Raw genomic sequence first — 24,047 nt, forward strand, 5'->3', positions numbered from 1 at the left:
AAAGCTCTTACTCAGTTTACTGTAAATAAGATCTCTCCAAGTTTTCACATATGTGCAGAGAAAGATTTTGGCCCTGTAATAGAAATACTTCACACCTAAATAAAATCAAGGCTGTAATGACTGTAAGACGAATTTCAAGATTATTGTGGAGATCAGAAGATATTTAAGTAGGTGGTGTCTCCTCAGACTGATATTCTCAGCAGAATTGCTTGAATAAGCCATAAGACAGAATGTACGTATATTTACGGAAATGTTTTCAACCAACCAAGGGTGTGTATATTTTGCTCACATCATGTACCACAATGCCAGTCTACTGGAAAGACCCATCCTTAGAGAATGGCTTTGTCTTTGGAACAGTAAATTACATTGTAATTTACACATATGTGTAATAAACCTAAGCTTAATGGTAGCTCATGCTTTTGAAAATGAAGATTAATTAACTTGTAAAGACCATTACTCCAACACCTGTTTTATTTAAAGAATTTAATCAACACACCAGAAATTCAGTACTGAGAACCATAGCAATTCCATTGTACTTAAAAATACATTTCCTATTCTTCAAGCTTAAAATAAGTTCTGCTTAAAAATAAGCAATTGACAGCAACCTAAAATAGCAGTAACAAATTCCATAGACAGAAGCACTTGTGCTATAATGCCTCAAGCAAATTTATAAGCAATTTCCTAGAATATTCTCAGAATGTAAAGCATGCAGTTATCAGGAATCCCTATTACAGATTCTGGCCTCATTTTTTCCCCCTAAATATTTGTGACAAAAGTAAAGAAAGTAAATGCAAGTAAAACACAGCAAAATGGATTTGTGAAAGCAAACTGCCTGCCTGGCGTGATGCCTATTAGTATAGAGCAAATAAATTACATACATTTTAGACAATTCTATAATTTGTACTCTGACAAAAATACTATCAGTGGATGTCCTCTTACAGGTTAGGAGTTCACACTGCTGTTAGATTTTCTTCAGTGCTAAAGGAAAGCTAAAGCTTTCTGATTAAAGGGTTCAGGAGAGTAGAGAGGCAAACACTTCAGGATATATTTGTCCATCTTTATATAGTCTGCTCATTTTGGCACAAGTAATAGTTGTTTACTCTTAAGCTGTTCAGAGTTGATGGATATCCTATGATTACTTTTTGGTTCTGAGTGAGACGGCAGACTTCAGCAGGCTTTTATTTCCCAGTTCCTGGGTGGAAGGTACCAAGGACTTGTCCAATTCTCTTTTTCTTGGCAATCCTGATTCCACTTTGAATTTGATACTGGAGATACTGGACCTACCTGCAGGGGACTACAATTTAAAAAAAAAAAAAAAAAAAAATGAAGACTACAACTTTATAAACACACTAAAATGGTGGGAAGAACACAGATATGAACAAAGTAGTGCAATACAGAACAGTGACAAAACACTACTCTAGTGTAACTCTACCGTACTATATATCGTAAAATATGTAAAAATAAGATCATACAGAAAAAAAGAGCTGCATTATAACAGATAATTAATAATATCTCCTACAGTACATAAAGACAAGCTTCTTACCTTTAAATTTTAAATCCAATCTTTTTGAGACAGAACTTTCTTGCTTTAACAACTGTATACGACTGTTTTCTTGATTTTTAATCTTCGCTAACTAGGCTTCCAAATCAAAATCACAGACATTAATTCATCACAATATTCAATCACAATTTAAAATGGTATCTTCATATTATAAAAGTGAGAGATGAAGAATTGTATCTTCACCTCTCACAAAAATGATGCTCTTTGCTCTCTCTTTCTCTAGTCTGTTTCACAGTTAAAATTCATACAAGATAGGATCAATGGTCTCCACTGGACGAAGTCCAACTTTTACTCTAAGATTCATCTCATCAGAAAACAAGACAAAGCTAGGAAAACAGCTGAATATTCCTTGGTACAGATCTTTAATTGATAGGAACCAGTGATTTTAGTAATACTCGTTGTAATGATTTATACCTACTGAAAAACTAAGCCTTTTGCTTCAGTACGATGACAACAATTTCTTGACTTTCAAAAATATCATTCTCTAAATGCTCCTGCTAACACAAATAATATTCAGTACTAACAGATGAAGTAGTCTGATATTTTTAAAGCTTAAAATCACACTCCTAAATATACAGTTAGAACCCCAAGTGTCTAAACTCTGGTCATCTCAAAGGGAAATACTAGTGCCTCTGCATAGTGTTTCCTACCGGAATGCAAAATAGTATTTTACCAGGGAAACATGAAACAGCTGGTCTCTAATTACTTTATCGCTCCATTTAAACAAACTTTCAATAAAATGTTAGCAAGGGCACTTGATAAGGTACTCACAACACCGTAAGACTTGAGGGTTATATTCTTCTTTCCAAGTGTTGCATTTGGTACAACACGTGTGCTACTTTTTTTCTTTCCAATCTGTGAAACAAGACTGAAGGGGCTGAAGCAATCAGCTGATAGACTTTGGAGGCTTAAAAAAGCCCTAGAGAACTAGCATCAATGAAGTAATTCTGAACATGGCTCTATCTGGGGGAAAAGAGCAGTCCAGATAAGTGACAACATCTTTATCATCAGTAAAATTCTTACACAGCTAAACTCCTGGAAATGTTCTATGCACACATTTACCCTTGGGCAAAGCCATATTTCTTTTCCTTTGCAGAACACAGAGAAACAGACTTCAGAAAGGAAGAAGAAAAAAGAAAAAAGGGGGGGGCGGGGGAAGTAAAATGATACACTTAAGGAAAAATAATTCAAAGCAGGTCTACATGATGCTCAACTCAAACTGGCAGTTACAGTCACAACTCAGGAAAGTAACCTTGGAGCCATCACTGAGGGCTGTCTGGCACCAATGGCTGGACAAGCAGTGGTATCCAGAAAGCCAAATACATTTGACCTTGCTGAGATGGTATTGAGAAGATGACAATACATACCATTTTCCTAATATCTAAAGTCTTGGTGCCTCTGCATCTTTAGCATTGTACACAGTTCTGGTCTCCACATCTCAAGAAGGACATAGTGGAGTTAGAAAAGGTACAGAGAATGGCAATTGCAATAATCAAAGCGATAGAGCACCCATATATGAGAAGAGATTAAAAAATGTGGGACTTTCCAGTTTCGTGTGAAGGTGACTGAGGAGGTATATGACTGAGGTTTTACTTAATAATGAATGTGAGCTGTTCGCCACACCCTGTACTTCTAGAAATAAGGGCCATCTGATGAACCAATCAGTGTAAAACAGAAAAAAAAAAAATTTCTTTACTTGGTAGATGGTGCATTTCTGGATCTTGCAGCCATGGGGAGCTGCAGAGGCAGATGGTATCAGCATATTCAAAAAGCAATCAGACATATTCATTGACAACAGGTCCATAATGAATACTAAAAGGATTATGTTGGGATGTATCTTCTAACAACCCTAAGGACAATTCTGGATGCCAGGGTACTACATGGGAGGAAATAGCCAGGTTTGTATATTCTCCCTAAATAGCATTTCCTGTTGTCACTGTCAGAGTACTGAGCTAGATGATCTCATGCAGTACGTAATTTCTCACATTCTAGGGGTTTGTCTGTTTTGCTATGACTTCCTATTTAGTTGATTTGGAAGGAAACAGGCCTCTTGGGGAGGCATCCCGTGTAAGTCTGCTAGGCATGGTGATCAACGGCCAACTTAGTAGCAGGAGCAGTCATCTCCATACAGCAGTGTGCGCTTTGGGTATGGAAAGGCTGTGTTGTTTTTTTCCTCTATCACTATTTAAAATATTTGTGCCAAGTCCTGTCTCTCATCTTGTGTAGGAAAGGAGGAGGAAGAGAAGTGAAATATAAGCAAATTCCAACACAGGCATTACCACAAGTAATTTGTGCATACATGGTCCATACAGTGGAATCCAAAATGCAGCATTTGTCCTCTATCTGTGGAAGTGTTAGGGTTCTTTGAGTGATAGTGATGAATGATGTGAAAGGAGAAATGAAATGATAAGAAATTAAAGTCCTGCCTGAGACAGGAACTGCCTGCAGGCAGCATGCTCAGAAAGAAGAGGAAACTGAAGTCTCCTGCAGCTTGTACTCCATGCCTAGGCTAGCATAAAAAAAGAGCAGTAGCACTACCAACACCACCTCTACTTCCTCAGGGCCCATTTATGAGAGAGAGTAGTTTTCAATGTTTTTTATAAACCTATGATGCCCCAGAAACACTCCCTGACCTAGCTCTTCAAAAGGGCCTAGGCTGAAGACAAAGACCAGATATTTCTGGGCATGCTCAGCAGACAAAGTCCTTCATGCCCATGGAGCCTGGGACTAAGGATGGCAGTTTCCATATCTCCAGTTAGGGTGGCATGAAGCAGAATTTCTAGAACTTTGATTCTGGCATATAAGGTATATTTAAATCCTTTTTTTTGCATATCGACACCTCACTTCTAATTCACACAAGAATATTCAGCTGTAATAAATACGCATTGTTACTCCATATCAAGAGCTCATTCTTTGCCAAGTAGCCTCTTTGAAAGCAGAAACCAGCCAATATATTAATGATGCTTTCTGACTGCAGCACAGCAAGCTACCATGTGACTGATAAATCTGAGAGCCTTAGAGGTCACAGCTAATGCAAAATCCTTAGTACTTGCATTATGGTTTTTCCTTGCTTCAGCTGAAGGATCAAGAGAGGCACTATGAAAGAAAGTCCTGTATCTTGGGCAATCATCTGAAGAAATAAAATTACTATCCTAAATGTTAAACTTTGGACTTCAGTATTAATTGGGGGCTTATATGTTTGTTGTTTACGAACAATTATTTCCCTTTTTTCTTTTTTTTTTTTTCACCTCTGGACATAGCGTCACAAGATGGCTACTTAGATTGTTTAGAGAGTGTATGTACAATAAAATTGGCTGTCTTGTGAAAGATTCCTCTTCAATGCCCCTAAATATTGCTATCTTAAGATCCTACATTTTTCTGCCACCATCCTCCCATCCCACATGTACACATACCCTGTACACCCGAGGAGAATGAACAGGAGACATGAGCTGCTACGGACTTGGTATCTAAGTCAAAACAGTTTCTTACAGTACACAGTACTTACATGGTAACTGTGCGGTGGAGAGTACACATTGTATCCCAGTAAGTTCACCTTATATCCTAGTATTTATTTCCATTCTTACGCTACATTAAAATGTTTCAACAGATATCAGCATTTTTTCTCTGCACTAGGTCACACTCAACATTTCCTAATTCACTCTCAATTCTTCTAATAATTTACTTTGCTGTATTTTACAACAAAGTAAACCTTACCTGTTTTGCTGGTGTGGAGTATTTGTTGCCCCATTCTCCATTTCAATTTCTGCACCAAGTTCTATGTTACCATTGTTACTGGTAGAGCTTTCTTGTGCTTCACTGGTTTCATCCTGTTGACACGTAGTAGCAGGGTTACTTGATTCTCCTTGTATATTGCATTCCTCACCAATGTCTAGATTATTATTCCATTCCTTCTTTAATTCCTTCGTTAAGACATGATCTCTGGATAACTTGTGTTTCACCCTAGATGTAACAGTAAATTTTATTAAAGTTTGACTTCAACAAATCTAGGAACTATTATTTAAAAAAACCCACCAGAGTAATAGCCCTATTTATTTTAAGCCCTGCACTTTAATCCACAGCCAGATAAAAAAAAAAAAAAAAAAAAAAAAATGTTTTCCAAATGCCAGTCATCTCTTTTGCAAGTACAACCCTGCAAGCATTACTACTACTACTATTGTCATTACAGGAGGGAAGCAGATGATCTTTTCCCCAGAACTCCTTCAACTATGGATCTCAAAAATTTGCAGAGGAATTTTAGCTCTTTCTACAAAAGTAACAAAAAGAAAACCCAAAGTGTTAGAGAATGGCTCTGAGATTTTCCACTGCCCCTGCTCCTCCCTGTTTCTGTATCCATCAGTATTTCTTTATGTTACCGAGCAAATGAATGTGCCTAGACAACACTCCCATTTTACTTAGCCTAATCCGGAATGGGTAGTGCAACCATCCAGAACGAACAATTTTCCTTAAACTGCTCAGGCTTCTGTCTTCTCAGCTCACACTGAATGATCCGACATAATTTTGGTTTGACTCCTTTGGCCATTCAGTAAGGCTGGCAATTATGTATCTGAAAGTTTGAAGAGAAAGGCAAGTGCATACTATATGCAAAGTTTATCCACAACTCAGAAAACTAGAGTTGTCCTGTTATTTATTTTTAAGGGATAATATTTTGGAGTAATACTACCAATCTTCTGATGCTCTTAGAGAACTTGACTAACAGCAGGGGTACTTTTTTGTAATATTAATTAATGACATATAGTTACTAAGTAGTTTTTTATCTGCACTGTACAGACTGGTAAACTGTAATACAGAAAATAGAATTATAATGGCTTTTTCTGAAGTCACACAGTGGATCCAACAGAGGAAAGAGATGATAGACAAGATGTTTTTTTAAAGCTCTTTCCCCCATCTTATTAGACTAGTAATTCTTATTTCAAACTCCTATTTGTTTTCTTTTACCTGAGGACTTGTATTTAGGAAGTATTTCCTTTGTTTGAAATAGATAGCTATGTACATGTATGTGCTAAATGATCAAGGCATAAACCACTCATATCCATTAGAAAGGTAAGTTTCAATTTTAAAAAACAACCTCATCTGTTGCAGATGCAGATTTACTTCTGCAATTATGACAACTGTGGGCATAACTGATGACACACATTTTAACTACCTCTTTTGCATGAACAATTATGTAGTTAAATATGTAGTGTGCAGTGAATTGCACCCACAAAATCAGAGGCTGAGTTTAGGCCTTTTTAAAAGATCTAGGCCTTACAGAGTGCCAGATAATTGTATACCATATAAAAGAGAAGAGGGAGTTTATTTCCTGACAGTTTTTAAGAAAATAGGACCATTCAAGTTAATTATCTGTGTTGGCTTATTTGAACACCTGTTGGGTTTAGTTCACTAGCACCTGGTGCCAACTGCGGGTAAAAGGAGTGGAGGTTTACTAATTGAAAGACTATGTTGTTTCTTTTGTTTTCATTTCAACTTTTTTTTCTGCTCAGTTTTTAGGAAGCAAACCTCAGCAGGATTCAAGGCAAAAATGCAGAGATATCCAACTACTTATAGAAAATACAACAAAGTATTGTCTCCATGAACACATCTAACCCAAAGTTTCAAGCCTGATGAGCACCTTTACTCTGTTAATCCCAGTGGCACATACACCAATTCAAAAACACCAAGGAGAAGGACAGGTTGAAGCGGTCATTTTCAAGAGCTGTTCAAAACATTAGCCTGGAGTATTTTAGATTCAGATTTTAGGGCACAAAAATTCAGTTACCGGGGGGGAGGAGGAATTAGGTAATGCCAGAAAACTGAGAGCAGGAAACAGAACTGTTAAATTCTTGATTCATTTTGAGACATCCAGAATCCAATAAGCATTCCACTGAAACAATTAAAATGTTGTAGAGGCAAACAGAAGAACCTTCAAATTAGGTATGGTACACAGTAAATGGAAGAACAGGATGCCTGGAAATACTAAAAATGCTTCTGATACCATGGGGAAAGTTGAAAGAACCAGGGAAAAGCCTTGATGCATACAGAAAGGTCTGTCTTAGAGTTTAAAAACTAAACCAATGTAACCACGGACAAGGCAAAAAGGAGCAACTGTCTTGCCTGGTTTCTTGATTTTTCTATACAGAAGAAAGCTAGAGACAATGCTTTTGATTTAGTTCAGAAAAATCTTGAGTACAACCATCAATTAAAAAAGGAGTGCTCTAAAAATCTGGTCTGGAAAACAGTTAGTGAGTCTGGTAAGTACACAATGCTCTCACAAAATAAATGCTGGCAGTATTGCAATGAATTCCACAAATGTAATAGTTTTGATCTTTTTTTTTGCTTTTAAGTAGTATGCATTTTCTGAAAAGCAAAATTGATGTTTAAAAATAAATTGACATAGATGATATTGTGAACTAATTTCATAGCATTGTAAGTAATATAATCTCTGCTGAATTAAAGCACTGGGTTGGCAATGTATCGAGTTGTGGCAGAAATGAGATGTATCGAGTTGTGGGTATTTTTCCTAGCAAAACAAGTATTGAGACGACTTCTGAAAGTTGATCCTGCTCACCAAATCACAGCTAATGAATTACTTGCTAACCAGTGGAAAACAGTGAGTTTTGAGGAGGTATCATTTCTTCACCCTGTGTTCTACCTCTTACTTATTTGGTACATAAAGATGCTGTATTGCCTCAGTGAAACCCCGTAGGGTGGAAAATTTAAAGAAACCACACCCTAAGCAACAGAACACTTGTAGGGGCCTTATCCAAAGCTCCCAAATCCATTAACACATTTTGCCCTTCTGATAAGCCTGTTAACTAGGAGAAGCTTTACACTATGTTCCTTACCCAAACTGACTTTACCTGATTTCCCATATGTTTTGACGTAATGTGGAAGTATGGGTTCAGGTCAGGTTTAATTAATTCTCACAACATTGCTGTTACTATAATAAAAGTTGAGGTTTGTTTTTTTAAAATTTAAAAACAGAATATTGAGCTACAGGGAAATCTGGCCATTCTGAAGGCAAGTGAATTGTAGTGCTGGAAATGGAACCTGTGAGCTCCCAGCTTCCTGGCTGGGCTGCAGACACCATTGTGAGAACACTGAACTTTCACCTGTCTGAGGAAACAGTTGCAGTATTTTGTAGTTGAAATTAAAGCAGAGGGACTTGTTATATATATCTGCTACTTAAAGATAACACTGATGATAGCAAACCCTAATTTCTTTCGTAGCTGGCTTCAATGCCATGTAGAAAGAGAAATGCCTGTGAATCACTGAAAAATATTCTGGTATGCAGGAGGATAAACAGCTAGCTCTATTCAAAATGGACCACTGGTTTTGCCTCACATCTTCATCTACAAAAGAACCATTCTGGACTAGCATATATCTTTCTTCTTTCCTGCTAAGTGAGTAGAGCTGAACAAGAAGCTTTTTTTCAAAGTTTCCGTGCATTCTTGTGTGGGGAAGAATAGCCACAAGCAAACGTGTAACTCTACAATGGTCTGAAAATTGAGACAATTTTCATCCAGTTCTGCCCTGCCATACTATAAGTACCATACTGTCCTTGCTTCATGAAACTGAAGATATGAAAAATTACAATCTGTGTGATTTTATGACTTTTCACCATGTATATTTGTGAAGTTTGAGACTAAATTCCATATGACAACATAATTGCATATAACAAGACCTTCCTATAGTTCATAGTAAACCATTCCTTCTCTCCATGCTATACAACATTTCAGGCCCAATAGATTTTAATTTACAATGCTGTTCTTCATTTAAGAAGTAAGTAGCAGACTAGTTATCTTAACTACAAAATATCTGCAAATTCATATTAGTTGTCTTCCGTTTGCACTTTCACAGTAAATGCGCAACACCTTTAAGTTTCAATGCAGAACTATATTTTAGGTTTTTTCATCAAGTGTGAAAGTTTCTAAATGTTGAAAGATGGCCACCATAGACTAATGACAGAATTCCCTCATGCCAGGGAGCTCGCTCTGAAGTCTGCTGTTATTTACAGCTTCTGCAGATGTTATTCGGTCAGAAATAAATACCATCAGAAATGAGCTCTGGAAATGTACTGAATCCACTTGTTCCCCCAGCTGATCTACTCCTGGCAGTTTTAAGCTGCTTCGTAAGGGAAAACTTCCTGGATGAGACAGTGCCCCAGACAATGATCTTGCCTTCATGCTTCAACCTTTCCTGTATGTGACCAGCCAGTGTTTTCTATTATAGTAGAATTGCAATGCGGCACGTTGGTCTCTTAAATATCTTTACGTTCACATGAGCTAACTTTCAGTGCCTTTTTAAGGCTTGGCTTGCTGCGTCTCCAGTCCTGAAGGAGACTTTGGCAGCCACCTGCCTGCGAGCAGTAGCTCCAACACTAGATGCTTTGGATCTGCTGTGTGTGAACATGGTGTGCAACTGCTCTATTTGCAGACGGTACTTGGTTGAACTTGCTCCACGGGCTCAGTACTGTGCATGTGCGGTGCCCAGTGTCCTAGTGCGGTTCTGCTGAATTTCTTGAAAATAGTTTCAACTAATATGCCTGTTTTCCTGACTAGTGATGGCCCTGTTTAGCACTTTTACTACTAAATACATCCCTGTCTCTGTTCAGTACCGACACTTCCTAATTATTTATTTATTTATTAACATTTTTGTTTCATTTACATAAATGATTTATTTTGTATAAGGAGCTAAGAACACCAGAATGGTCATACAAGGTAACATCAAAGGTCTTTCTCACATCACCACTGGTGGCCAAGGATAGATGCTTAGAGAATAAGAACAGGAAAAGCATTCAGTACTGGAATACCGTACCAGCCTTCAGTCATTTGTTGCCCAGGGTTTCCTGAACCTAAAGAGAGTGGTGGTAATAAAGGTCAGTTGACTTTTTTCTACTAATTCGTCCAAATATTTTAAAACTCCTATAAAAATTTACTTGTGGCAAAGACTTCCCCAGCCTCAGTAGGCAGACTGTGAAGGAGAGTCTCCCTTGTTGTTCTGTACCTTCTATCTTCCATCTGCATGTTCCAGCTGAAGGCCCCCCTTGCCTTATTTGCATTCTATGCTGCTCATGGTTTACATATGTATTACGTATTGCGGTGTTTGAAGTGGTAGTTAAATGTTTTTCCATTTCTAGTAAAAACCTTAGGTTTTAAGAGGAGTATAAAGAGAAGAAACAGGGACTTAAAGTGATAAGTGACACTAGGCAGAATTCTTTAACAAATGCTCATTAAGATGTCCTAATATGTCCTGGGTTTTGGAACTACTGAGCACCTGTGGCTCCCATCTTACTTCAGTGGGAGTCGCAGATACTCAGTACCACTGAAAATCAGGACACCAGTTTCTACTTCATGCTTGTGCTTTCACAGTCTTTGTGATTTTACAATAGCCAGATGGGGAACATGAAAGTGCATTATCATGTAGAGAATTCTGCGTGTAAAAAAATTAACCCCTTGGTGCCATGTGACACTTGAGCTTCTGCGTAGGATTAAATGCATTTGGCACCACAGTCTCCCACCAGGAAATCCCTACCATCTGTACCAAAAATTTATGAAGTCACAAGTCATTCTGTATGATTAAAAGTGGCATTTCAAACATAGGTGCAGCAATTTTATATTCCAGAACAATACTTTAACAATAAAAATTTTAATTTAAAAGTTACCATGTACTTATAGCTAAACAAATGACCTCAAGCTCAATTCAAGTTAGTGGATACCTCTGGAGGTTTATGTGTTGTCAGTTTGAGACCGTATATAGTTTTGGCCGGGGGCTATGCAAAGGGGTGACAATTAATTATTTACCAGAAATACTAATTAATGCAGTTCTGTTACTAGTTTTGATTATGCTGATCTTTATACCACTTAAAACTTTTCCAGACACATTAACTTTTCACATCTGCTAAAAAGTAAGAGCAAACAAGATGACAGGCTGGTAGAATATTTTTAAGTTTCTAAGAAACACAAAGATTATATTACCACTATGTGTTGTTTCTGCATAATCTGCAGGAGTATATTACTTATATACTGAGGATAATTTTCATGAAATAGAGGGTAAATCTTATTTTGCAATAAATATTTTTATGGATACACACGTACTTGTTTGGTACTGTAATTTCCAATTACTTTAACCTAGATTTTTAAAATATGCTCTATCCCATTTTTTTTTCTACCTCATATTATATATCGTACGGATTGTGATATATTTTAACTATAAGAATACTCTACCTCATTTTCTTCACTTCCCACTAGGAGAATTTCATCTTTTCTTAGGTCTGATTTAACAGAAGGTGGTGTTTCCTTTCAGGTAGTGAGTAGTTGGGTTTGGCTTTTTTTCTTCTTTCCTCTCCTCTACTGATTTTTGTTTTTCTTGGAAGAGCTTTTGAGCACACTGAAGGTGAGCTCTGGTTTAGAATTCTGTGTTATTGCTGTGATTTTTGGTGAAATTTACAGATACATGAATATGCTTGAAGAGTAAAAGCAAGAACCTAAATGTAAACTTTTATGCATACAGCGTGTGAGATTTGTTTCTTTTGGGGGTAGATTGACTTTTACAAGCAAACGAAATGCCGAAAGTCCAAATCCTCTCATGCCTGACTTACAACCCCAGTTCAGCAAAAAGCATATATGTGCATTCCTGTTCTGCAAATTACTTAAGGGTGTTTCCAAAGTTATGTGAGGACTTGAAAAATTTGATCCAACGAAGGACTGAGAAGCCTAAGGTTGCCTAATGATTCTGAGAAGAAATCTACTTAGAGCTCTTGCCTTAACAAAGCTGCCTCTCACTTTCCCATCTTAAATTTTCTCAGCTATCTGGAGCTGGATCTTTTTGTGCAACTAGACCTCCCTTCCTTGGCAGCGCTGGGCAGTTCGGAGCTGAGTTACAGCCAAACCAGACAGTTTCCCGACAGAATGCAGTAAAAAATCATGGCTTTCTTTCAGTAACTGGCAGAGATACAACCTTTTTGTGCAGCAGCCTCGTGGTCAGACTACTTGCTGAAGAAGCAGGAGACCCAGGCTCAATATACAATATACGCTTGCCTAGAGGGAAAGGCTTCTGCCGGGTTGGAGCACGACATTGCTTTTTCTTCCCTCAGCTGAAGTGATGACATTCAGGTTGGATGGCTTGCGAGAGGATCACTTCCTGTGATTCTGTAGAGCAGGCATTTGACAAGATTGATAAGGACCAAAATATGTATTACACAAGTGCATTTAATACACATACACCTTCACGCTGCACAAAATATGGAACTTGAAACCACTTCAACATTTTTGCTACCAGCAAAATAATGCATTCTGCTGTCATATCTCAATAAAATAAATAACAGTTGCACTCCATGATATTTTTCTAATACACAAGTTCCCTTTTGTTTATATTATCTGTAATTACTTGTGGGTTTATCACTGTCCTTGTAAGTTTATTCCATCTCAGTTATCTTTTGTTTTGATTTTCCATTTCTGTGGATCAGTCTCCCTTTCTTATTAGTTCAAAAAGCTTTTCTTCTAAGTTTGTTATAAAAGGTGTAAGAAAATTAGGGTCAGTGAATGGATACCTACTATTTTTCACTGGCGAGGCAAAAACTATGTCTTATGGGATCACTATGAAATCAAAAAGTTGGCAGGACTGGGAAAGCTTCAGCAGAACTCTACAAAAGTGACTTAAGTTCTGAAAAATGTGTGTCAGAGAGATTTAAAAGGAAAAAGGTTATGAGGTTAAAATATGATTTAATCTTGGTCACTAGGTATCCACATAAGGAAAAGATAATTGATATTATATGGATTTTTAAAGTAGCAGCCAAAGGTTTGACAAGATACAACAACTGAAGTAGAAGCTAGAAAAAATTAAACTGAAAACGTAGTATTTTGCTATTCTGTAACTCACGCATCCAAATCACTTGACTTACTGAAAGCTAACCTGTTGCCACCATGTGCAATATTTCCACCACAGAAATTTTGGTTACCACTACCACTTTATGCTTCACATTACTTTTGATTTCATGGCAAAGTAATATTTTCGATTAAACAATTTTGTCTTAGCAACCACTAAATTTCAGTAATAAAAACCATCATTAATTCACGCCCCACTGTTTTTAGACTAGTGAGCTAAAACTCCACTGAGTTAATAACAATCACAAGAAGTGAAACACCAACAAGACAAAACAGACCGCTCTCAATTTAGGCATTTAAGTCCCAATCAGCCATCCTTCTAAAAAACAGGTTTTGAATCAAACACAGGTCATTGACTCAGTATAAGAATTACTAGATACGTTTTATTCTGTAGCCTTATTTTATATAAGAAGTCAGTTTAATCATACACAGTGGTTGCATGTGTCCCTGAAGTCAAGTGTACTACTGTTCAAAATGTGATAAACTCAGTTCCGAATTCTTACTATCTATGAAATATGTTCAATTGTCACTCTTAAGGTGCTATTCTTCATTGAATAACAGTAAATTAAAGCAAGTGTGATTCACTGAAAAATATAGAAGTGTATAATATCCTTTTACTGCTACAAAAGATGTGTTTTTCAGAACAAAAACATAAAGCAGAAAATACTGTGACAAAACAAAACATCATTTTTAATTTTTCACTTTTTGTTCTGGTATCATGCTGTATCTCCTTTGGCTACAGAGTGTCAAAATTGCCTTATTTGGCCTCACCTAAACTAAGGTATCAGTAGAAATAGGATAATAAAAAAGCAAAGATATCAGAAATGTCAGAAAATTTTTAAAACATACCCATAAGTGTACATATTGAGAGTACATAGGTTCATAAAAACATACCTTGGCTGCATTCTTGCCCTTTATCCATTTCTTGTTATTTTGAATAAAATATTTGAGTAAATGTGGTATCTGAATGTCTGTAAATTCAGTTCACTCTTTCTGTATCATCTGCTTCCTTTATGCCAGTTGTATTCTTAATGATGTGGTAACAATTAAAAAAGGTAGTATATATGAAACTAAAACAACCACATTCCTAAAAAAATTGTGTTAATATCAAACCCAGTGTTTAAACTTGCTTTGTATTTGGTTTCTGTGACTATTACTGTTTGCCAACAGAAGTATTAACCAGAAACATCAACTGTAATTGTTTATTCGGGAATATACTTTGAAAGTAAATATTGATCCGTGTTCTACTAATCACATAACGAATGAAAAACCGTATCATGTGATCTGTGTTTTCAATCAAAGCTAATAAAGACAGATTAAATTTCTAATAGATTTTACATCATACTATTCATGCACAACTGACATGCAAAAATTACATAGCAAATACTTTCAAAAAATTAATACACCTCTTTGTGGCCATTTAAAACAAAAAAGAAGCTAACTTCATCAAATAAATGATTTGCATCAAATTATGGGTTTAGTTCTACTCCCAAAACACAGAAGTAGCTACTGAAAATGTAATTGTCAAATCCTAGTGAAGGATGCCTGTCACTTTGTATCAAAGTAAAATACTCTGGAGTTTCATTCACATGGCTTTAATTTTTAATTTTAAGGTAAAACATAAAATTAATATTTTAGTGCATTTTCCCCCAAACTTTTAATCTCAAAATGTCTTCAACAAAAATTGCTGTTTTCCTTTATCCTCCAATTCTCCTTGCCAATCTCCCTTAGGACTGAAATCCACATGGAACTCAACTTAAAGAACAGAAAATGGGAAGAAAGCATTCATTTCAGGACACGATACTGTAAGTATTGGCTGGTGACAATGCCCGTTATTCTGTTATGCACAGATAGGACTAAATTCTCTCCAGACTAAGGCAGTGACAGACAACAGAAAACTTCAGCTAAAGAAATCAAGTTAAATAGGTGAAACGCATCACATGGAACCTTGAAAATCTGTGAAGAAATTTTCTGTGCCTTTAGAAAGGAGCAAAAAGTACCACATTTTCTTAGTAGGTTTCTTATTGCTGCAATGCAGGAAGTAATTTATTAGGCATCCTAGACTTCTTTCATTGCACAAAGGTTTTCGAGAGCTATTGCAAGGGCCAGAGTCTCTGAGCACACTTGGAAGAATGAGCAAGAAATCCAGTAGTGTAGATTGCACAGGAAAAAGAAGCCCCTGCCCCTTTCCTATCAGAGAGCAGCATACGGGCCGTGCTCTCCGAGTGTGACAGGCAGCAGGACTCTTGCTAGTCTACTCTTTCAATGTGCTGACACACTTCTGTATTTTAATGGATTTTCTTTCTGTTGGTTACTATTGTGCATGCTTCTATTAGGGTATGTTAAAATAGAAATGAAATGGAAAGTATAAAGTACACCTCAGTTTAAATTACATATAAAAATCCATCACGCCAGCATTGCCCCATTATGCAGAGGCAACCCTGTGCATTAACATTCATGAAAACAGAGTTCATGAGTCACCTCAGGGCTTATGCTCCCATATAGGTAGAGACTGCGCCTCTCGTGGCAATAATACCCTTGGTACCAAGATGGAGCATGCCATCTGCACTGCAAAAAGAGCTCTGGCAGCTAGCAAATTACCAAGGAGGCATTAGCTGTAGCCTAGAAGGGTCAAAGTTGTGATGGTAGCAATAATGGCTTAAGAGTATCTTTAAGCCCATTAGAGGAGCACCAGGAGCACAAGCTATTATTCAGGGTGGGAAGAAAAGTAATTTGCAAAACCAGAATTAAAATCAGAAGATGATCTTACGGCTTTTGTATTACTATTTTCAAATTAAGCAATAAAAAGGAGCGTGAATTGTATTCTATTAATTCACACACAGTATTTTCGTTCTTGTATAGTCAACACAACAAGGGGTGAATTAATGTTACTTTGTTCTGACACTGTTGTGATTACAAAATGCTAATTTTAAAAAATATTTATATTGCTAATTAAGGAAGAAGGTCAGAAGTTCTAAGCTCCGGCTGCAATCAACACAGTTCACTGCTCTGAATTTTACAAGTTCTGAGCTGTGAATTGTGCTGATTGCAGGCACTGCTCTGGATTCTTATTAGCCAGTCAAACCATCCAATTTCTACCAACCATTTTATAATATATTCTATTGTATTATGTTGTGCAAATCCTAGTAGTGTGATGCAAACATTAATATCTTGAAGTACAACAATAAAACTCATTCTGTATCAGCATAAAAGGTACGTGTGGATTTTAGAAATAAAAAAAAAATAAAGGCAATAAAGATATGAACACTTCGTCATGCTGACACAAGAAGAAAAGTGAGCTAATTGTATAGAAGAGAAACTGAGGAACGAAAACAAAGTGGAAAGAAAAACCAAAGAAAATCGAGAAAAGAGGAGGTTATGAAACTGTGTGCCTGTGTCTGCATGCTCAAGTACAAAGTCTTAAGTTTTAAAAGAACTCAGCTGTATGCAACAAAGGTAAAATAATCACAGGACAGAAATAATAACAACAAATGAAACAGCAAGTGGTAATGTTCTAAAACATTGGCATTAAAGCATCATCTGGGGGCAAATGAGAGAAGAAAAAGACTGAAAAGTGGGGAGAAAAGCCATGCAAAAACCATGCGTACAATGTGACATTTTAGTTGCATCATATGAACAGTAATTTATGTGCTTTGCTACAATTTATTTTTAATTACTGGCGTACCTTTTTATGTTATTTAGCTAGTATGGGCAGGATAAGATTTTTCAGAGAGGAATTATTATTTTGTAACTAAGACAAATGTTATAAACGATGAAAGACTTCAATAAAAATATGCATGTACTCTTACAAATGTAAAATTTCATTTCTTCCTCTAACAGCAGACTAATGAACTTCCAAAGGACAGAGAGAACCTGTAGAGGGAGACCTGGCAGCCCTGGAACATCTCAGTTACAGAGTGACCACAGGCAGGGCTGGAGAAGAGAAGCCCTTACCCTGACGGCACTGTTTGTGCAAACCCTTTGAGGATTTCACAATAATCTGTACATCAATAACTTAGTTTTCATCTATAGATCAAGCCAACATATGCAGAAGAGAGGCCTAAATTCTCAGTTTAGTTTTACGGTGTTTCACTGCAAATTCCTGTAATAGTCTGTTGTTTCAGGATTACAAATTAGTTGATAAATCAAATACTTAATTTTTAACACTAAACCGTATCTTTTACTTTATTTTGCATAGAAATTTGTTATGTTTACATACAAGCAATTACAAGAATTCAGTTGTTTTGAAGGCTTAGCACAGCTTTATTTTTTATTTCAGTGCAAAATTGTAAGTACTTGTATTATAAATGGGTCTGTACATTTTATATTACTTTTACAAGCTACTTACAGCATGTACATAATGACACCTATGCTCCAAATGTCACACTGTTGGCTGTAGTCATAGGCACTGATAACTTCAGGGGCTGCCAACCAAGCAGAAAAAATAATATTAATAATAGAAAAAAAAAAAAAAAAAACCTTTTAAATGCTTAAACACAAAGAATGAAGAATGTGCTGTTGTGGTATAATTTATTCCCATATGTAAAGAGGAACCAACAGCAGATGTTTAAATGAATAATGTACAGACCTTAACAATTCATGCTGATGTGTCCTCACTTTTATCACTTAGCTGTTAAGGGGGTGGTGACATTGTGACATTGGCTGTATGATTAAACTTAGTATTCTTTTTCCCCACAATAAGTTATTAAAGTAGCATTCATAATACACTGACTTAAAGTACTGCAAGACACCATATGAACCGAGAGATGTGGTTGTGAGTTCACAGCAAGATCTATGGCTTTCACTTCCAGAATCAATGGAGGTGACATACTTAGCCCCAATAAGGAACAGAAGATAAAAACCTTCACACAATAGAAGAGGAGATTCACAGAGACTATTTTATTTGGTGTTGTCCCACCAAATCAAAATCTTGTTTAACTGTCATCTCAGTGTTTTATGTTTTAGGTAGGTACCAAGCTTCAGATATCTAATTATTATGTCAAGGAACTTAAAATGGTTAACTTAGTGGCTTGATTATACCATAACTGGTAAAACAAGACTTCTTGCCAAGAACTTTACTTGTTTTACTGGTAAAACAAGACTTCTTACTGTTAGTATTGCCAAACTGCCCAAAACCAACAGTGTCATCTCATTTTTAATCAATCGTTTTGAGAACATTTTAAACGAGCAGCAATTCATGCTATTAACATCCTGGGAAAACTTACAAACTTATATAAGTTTATATCTTTATATACTTATCCTATACAAAATAAAATAACTGAATTGGGAAACTGGTGTTACTTTTTTTTTTTTTTTAATAAACCAGTCTGGTTAAATTGCAAATTTCCACAAGTCTCACACACAAGAAGGGAGCATACAAAAGATGGAAATAAGAACAAAAGGAAAACATAAGCGTTGAGGGGCAAAATCAGAAAGGAAAAATGAGAAGCAACCAGAGAGGGACGTAACTAAAAATGAAATAATCTATAAGTATATGAGTAGTAGGAAGACAATGAATAAGGAGGCTGTTATTATATTCAACCAAGAATGCAATTGATAGATGATGCTCAGAAGGCAAATGTATTTAATGTCTTCTTACATCAATCTTAACCAAAATGTCAACTGCAAGCAGTGGATAGCACAATCAATATCAATGACAAAGGGGCAAGACCTCAGTTTTTTACAGAGAAGCAAAAGGTTAGCAAGTACTTAGGGTGGAAATTTTAAAATCAGCTCTAACCGATAAAATTCATTCTAGAGTACTTTTAAAACTGACAAGACTTTTCAGAGCTATTAGTGGTTCAAGAACTATTAGTGGAAGGCAGGTAAAATACTTGAAAACTGAAAAAGGCAATCATGGTATCTATTCTTAAAAGGGTGGAAAAGCTGGCACCAAAGAATTACAGATGCGACCCATTAATTTTAATTCCCAGGAAAATAGTGGAAATAATAAGCACCTAGAAGAAAACAAAGAGGTAAGTAACAGCCATTATGCACCTGTCAGGAATAAATCTCCATGAAGCACAGGTTGATAGTCTTCGGGGTTAGAGGAGGAACACTGAATATCACATATCGCTATTTTACTAAGGCTTTTGATACTGTTTCACATAACTTTTTTCATAATACTGCCTACATTAAAATATCACAGGAACAATGCACACATGCTTATAACAATTGCTTCTCAGAAAGTAGTTGTAACTTGTTCATTGTCCAAGTGGAAGGCTGTGTCAAGGAATGTTTTGTAGGTGTCTGTCCTAGGCATGATACCATTATAATTGATGACATGGATGATCCAAGAGAGAACACGCTTATTAAATCTGAAGACAACATCAAGCCAGGAGTGACTGTAAGTATATTGAAAGACAAGCTCAGGATGCAAACAAAGAAGAACTGGACTGTTGTGAACCACAAGCTGAACATGAGTTAACAGTTCCAGTGTTACTGGACAATGCCTCTGCGAGACAGGATTAGTATAAAACTGCCAGTCCGGTACAAAATCTCTTTGCGCACACCTGCCCTTTCTGAGGAGGCCAAGGCCAACACTCCTTCCCTTGTCTGGGCTAGAAGCCTATTTAAATAAGGCAGGTGAAAAACAGGCCAATGGCCTGATTACCAGCCCTTACGTCTTGTTCTTTTATGTGAGTTCAGAGTCCTTAAATAAGTTACAAAAAGACAGTCGTTACCTGTGCTTTATACGCAAGCCTAAGGTCTGCAGTACATACAAAACAATCCTTCCCCTCAGCCCAGCACTGGTGAGGCTTCAACTAGATGTTGTGCCCAGTTTTGGATACTCCTATATTGACATAATAGGTTGCACAAATGGAGCATGGCGAGTCAATCACTAAGATAGGAAATGCAGGACAGGACTGAGAAAATTCATCTTGTTTAGTCTAAAGAACAAGACACCAAGGGAGAAGCATGATATCAGACTGCTGAAAATAGGAAGGTGGCTACCTGTTCTTCATACGGATCGGGTGAGAAATAATAGTCTGAAAATATGGAGTGCAATTCCACCCTTTTCCTTAGCCCCACACATAGGCTCCTACCACCTCCCGTAGGTCAGCTCTAGCAATTATGTGGCTGCAGGTGAGTTAACTGAAAATTCATAATGAAAAAAGTGATTAGATCATGGCCTGTAGGTATAAGTTTAAGCTGATTGTGAAACTGAAGGTTCAGGGCAGACAGGAGGAAAAATTTCTAGGGGGATAATGAAGCACCAGAATAGAGTGCCTGGGAAGATTATGGAGTCTCCATTACTGGAGGTCTTCAAGTACACTTTACACAAATATTCATCAGAAATTACTTAAGTATAGTTGCTTCTTTCTTTAGACACAGAAATAAATCAAATGACTCAAAGTCCCTTCCAGTGTTGAGACTCTATGCTTCTGTCATGATTAGTAAATCAGAAAGTAATTTCATCCCATGCAACCCCCTCGCTTAAAGAAGTATTTAATATTACTAGTATTTCATCAATCAAAATGTCAGAAGGACTAATTATCTTCCTCCAAAAAGGATTTCTTTTTTGCTTCAGTTTGTTATAAGCAAGCTGTGAAATGCATTGCTGGTATATACCATTGAGGAAAAGAACTTCATAGAATTGAAAAATGAATGCTATATTGGATAATGAAGTGAAGTATATTATAGCATGCAGTATAAATCAGGAAGGGGTACAAATCTTTATATTATGGAACGCAAAGCATTCATTGCCTAAATAGGCAAAGAAAAAACCCTGAAAAGCATGCCCTTTGGACAGGCTATGTCATAATTACCTGTTTTCATGGTTTTTTTCAACTTCCATTTCAACATCAAATAATTATCAGTGCCATACACGTGGATAGACGCATTGCTTGGATGGAAATTTTCTAAGAAAAAAATGGTTTAGGATTTAACCTCATTGTTTAGCTGGAGATTCCTAAAAGTTTCCGCAGCACATCGGAAGTCACAAATTAGCTTTACGTAACCAGAGGAAGGTACTGTGATTCAGGTAGCACTGTTGGCTTCAAAAACACCCAGCAACAGAGAAAAAGCTGACCTTGTAACAACGGAATATGTTAGCTGCACTGAACTTAGCAATAATATAAAGTAGACTGAGGCAGTTTGAAGGCAACTTCATGTAGAATGGAAATGCAAAGTGAGTGTTGTCTGCATGGAGGGCGTGATAAAGCTTACGAGAAAATAAGAAGAAATTAGTTCTGTATATCATCTAAGAGATTGTAATGAGTACCTGATGAGCTAGGGAAGCAGAGAGAAAAAAAAACAGCAGAAAAGAAGGGCCTGACAATGAACAAGTACAACATCATCAAGGAATATCATCACACAAGAACCCAGACTCCTCTACAGCAACATCTAAGATCTGATAAAAATCTTCCCAAACTCCTACCTTCTTTTGTTGTAGTAGACATAGAGTTAATTTCATGCAGCCTGTAGGCATCGATTATAAAGTGACCCCCTGCATGACACGGCTTGTCACTGCTTTCACTCTGAAGAGGTACAATCAGCGGGAATAGCTGTCTGTCCTCGCTGTAGGGACCTGCTTGTCTCCTTTAGGAACTGGGTAGCAAGTGGAGTGAGAGCATCCCCTCAGTCAGCTGACCCAAGCAGCGACTGGCAGCAGTCCTCAGCTGGTGTGCAACTGTTGTCCCTCTTTTCCTGTGAGTAGTTGAGAAGTATGGAGTTCTTCTGTCTCTCTTACGCAGAAGGGAGTTTGAAAAGAATTGGTTACCTTGCATTAAAACCGGCTCTTTGAATCTCCAATTACCTCTGCCCACCAGTGGCACATTTGCAAAAACCACATGCACTTGATCTCAGATTCTTTGGTCAGAAATGTCTCCTGTCAACTTCGTCTAGGCTTTAAGTATCCATGAACCTTCCAAGGCTGTCTTAAAGGATGGCACAACTTTAAATACTATTCAAGTTCTTAACCCATGAAGAATTTCAGAGGTTTTGAACCTCCAGAATAGCGAGAGAAAGAAAGAACATGTGTAGGCAAACATGCCCCAGAGCTGATTTAAAATAAATCATTGCTTGTTTTCTTTAGAGCCCCATTTATCTCCACTCCAGTTCGCTGAACCAGTAGAAGCAGACAATAAAGACCATGACTATCAAAATAAACCTTACCAAAAAAGCACTACTCATCACCTGTCCCTGAAAAGGGGATGTAAATAACCTATGCAGCTGTTCCACTTACCTACCAGAAATATATGCCTCAAAAGACCTCTGAAGGCTGACTGAATAACAGCACAATGAAATAAAATTATTTCCAGGAGATCTTAGGTCATCTCTAATGTTGTTTGATAGAAGTAGCATCCAAATTAAAATGGTGATTCCATACCCTTTCAACAAAAGCTACAAATATCTGAAGAGATGACATTTTTCTGTAGGACAAAATCTGAGTTTGCAAGGCATGTACCTTAGCTTCCTTTCCTTAGTGTAGAACTCAAAAAAGGAAAGTGAATTGTAACTGAAATTCAGAATACACAAACTTGAAATGAAACCTGCATATTGCTCTGCCTGTAGCCAACAGTGAAAGATGACTCTGCCAAACAAGCCCAGACCCATTTCAAGAAGGTGGGGGAAGGGGAGAAAAAATTATGCAGCTATTGGGTCAAGGATGGTTCTATCATTCCCTTCAGAAAAATCTCAGAAGACATGCACTTCTGGCTGGAGGTACAAGGCCCCTGTGGAACCTGGCTACCATCAGCAGAGAAAGAGTTGAGAGAGCCGACCCTTGCAGATCTTCCGCCAGTCTACATATTTTTAACAGTAAGTGTTGACATCTTAGATGAATAAAGACAATAAGGGATTGCTCCTACTAGACACCACTAGCCAGAAGAAATGGAATGGCATGTAGAGTAGAGTACGTATGGATAAGCGTTTGAAGAAGCCACATAAATTCACTATTTTTTTTCACATATATAACAAGTAGTAAGCACGTTTAAAACACCAGAAAGTACCAGGATTTTGCCAGCTGCCTTGCCCTGATACCTGTCGATACCTGTTGCAACGTGGCCCCTCCAGATCCTCAGGAGAAGGCCTGATCTCTGACAGACCACAGAGAGAGAAAGAGAGACAGACAGTGTGAATGGTTTGCCAAGGATCCAACAGTTGCACCACACTGTGAACACAGTATTAATCTGTGGAATTCACTGCTATGTAGAAGCTATAACTTAGTAAAATGAACACATTGTCCTGGTTTCAGCTGGGATAGAGCTAATTGTCTTCCTAGTAGCTGGTACAGTGCTGTGTTTTGAGTTCAGTATGCGAAGAATGTTGATAACACTGATGTTTTCAGTTGTTGCTCAGTAGTGTTTAGTCTAAAGTCAAGGATTTTTCAGCTTCTCATGCCCAGCCAGCGAGAAAGCTGGAGGGGCACAAGAAGTTGGCACAGGACACAGCCAGGGCAGCTGACCCAAACTGGCCAACGGGGTATTCCATACCATGGGACGTCACGCCCAGTATAGGAACTGGGGGGAGTGGGGGCGGGGGATGGCGGCTCGGGCACTAGCTGGGTGCCGGTCGGCGGGTGGTGAGCAATTGCACTGCGCATCATTTGTACATTCCAATCCTTTCATTATTGCTGTTGTCATTTTATTAGTGTTATCATT

The 24,047-nt window shown here is 37.3% G+C and overlaps 1 protein-coding gene across 2 annotated transcripts in view; it reads right to left on the reverse strand.

The window, feature by feature from the left end:
- Window positions 1-537: 537 nt before the first annotated feature.
- STK33 (serine/threonine kinase 33) overlaps window positions 538-24,047 on the reverse strand; it is a 35,857-nt gene continuing 12,347 nt past the window's right edge. Inside the window, exons 8-10 of one of the 2 annotated variants that reach the window (XM_041129416.1) lie at window positions 17,792-17,867; window positions 5,276-5,521; window positions 538-1,294 (exon numbers count right to left, since the gene is read on the reverse strand). In XM_041129416.1, the coding sequence (XP_040985350.1) occupies window positions 1,168-1,294; window positions 5,276-5,521; window positions 17,792-17,867 (449 nt within the window). In that variant the 3' untranslated portion in view covers window positions 538-1,167. Of the gene's footprint in view, window positions 1,295-5,275; window positions 5,522-12,025; window positions 12,709-17,791; window positions 17,868-24,047 lie in introns of those variants that run through there. The other variant, XR_005934164.1, reaches the window with a different exon arrangement.

The sequence above is a fragment of the Aquila chrysaetos genome, chromosome 16, assembly GCF_900496995.4.
Source record: "Aquila chrysaetos chrysaetos chromosome 16, bAquChr1.4, whole genome shotgun sequence".
Lineage (NCBI taxonomy): Eukaryota > Metazoa > Chordata > Aves > Accipitriformes > Accipitridae > Aquila > Aquila chrysaetos.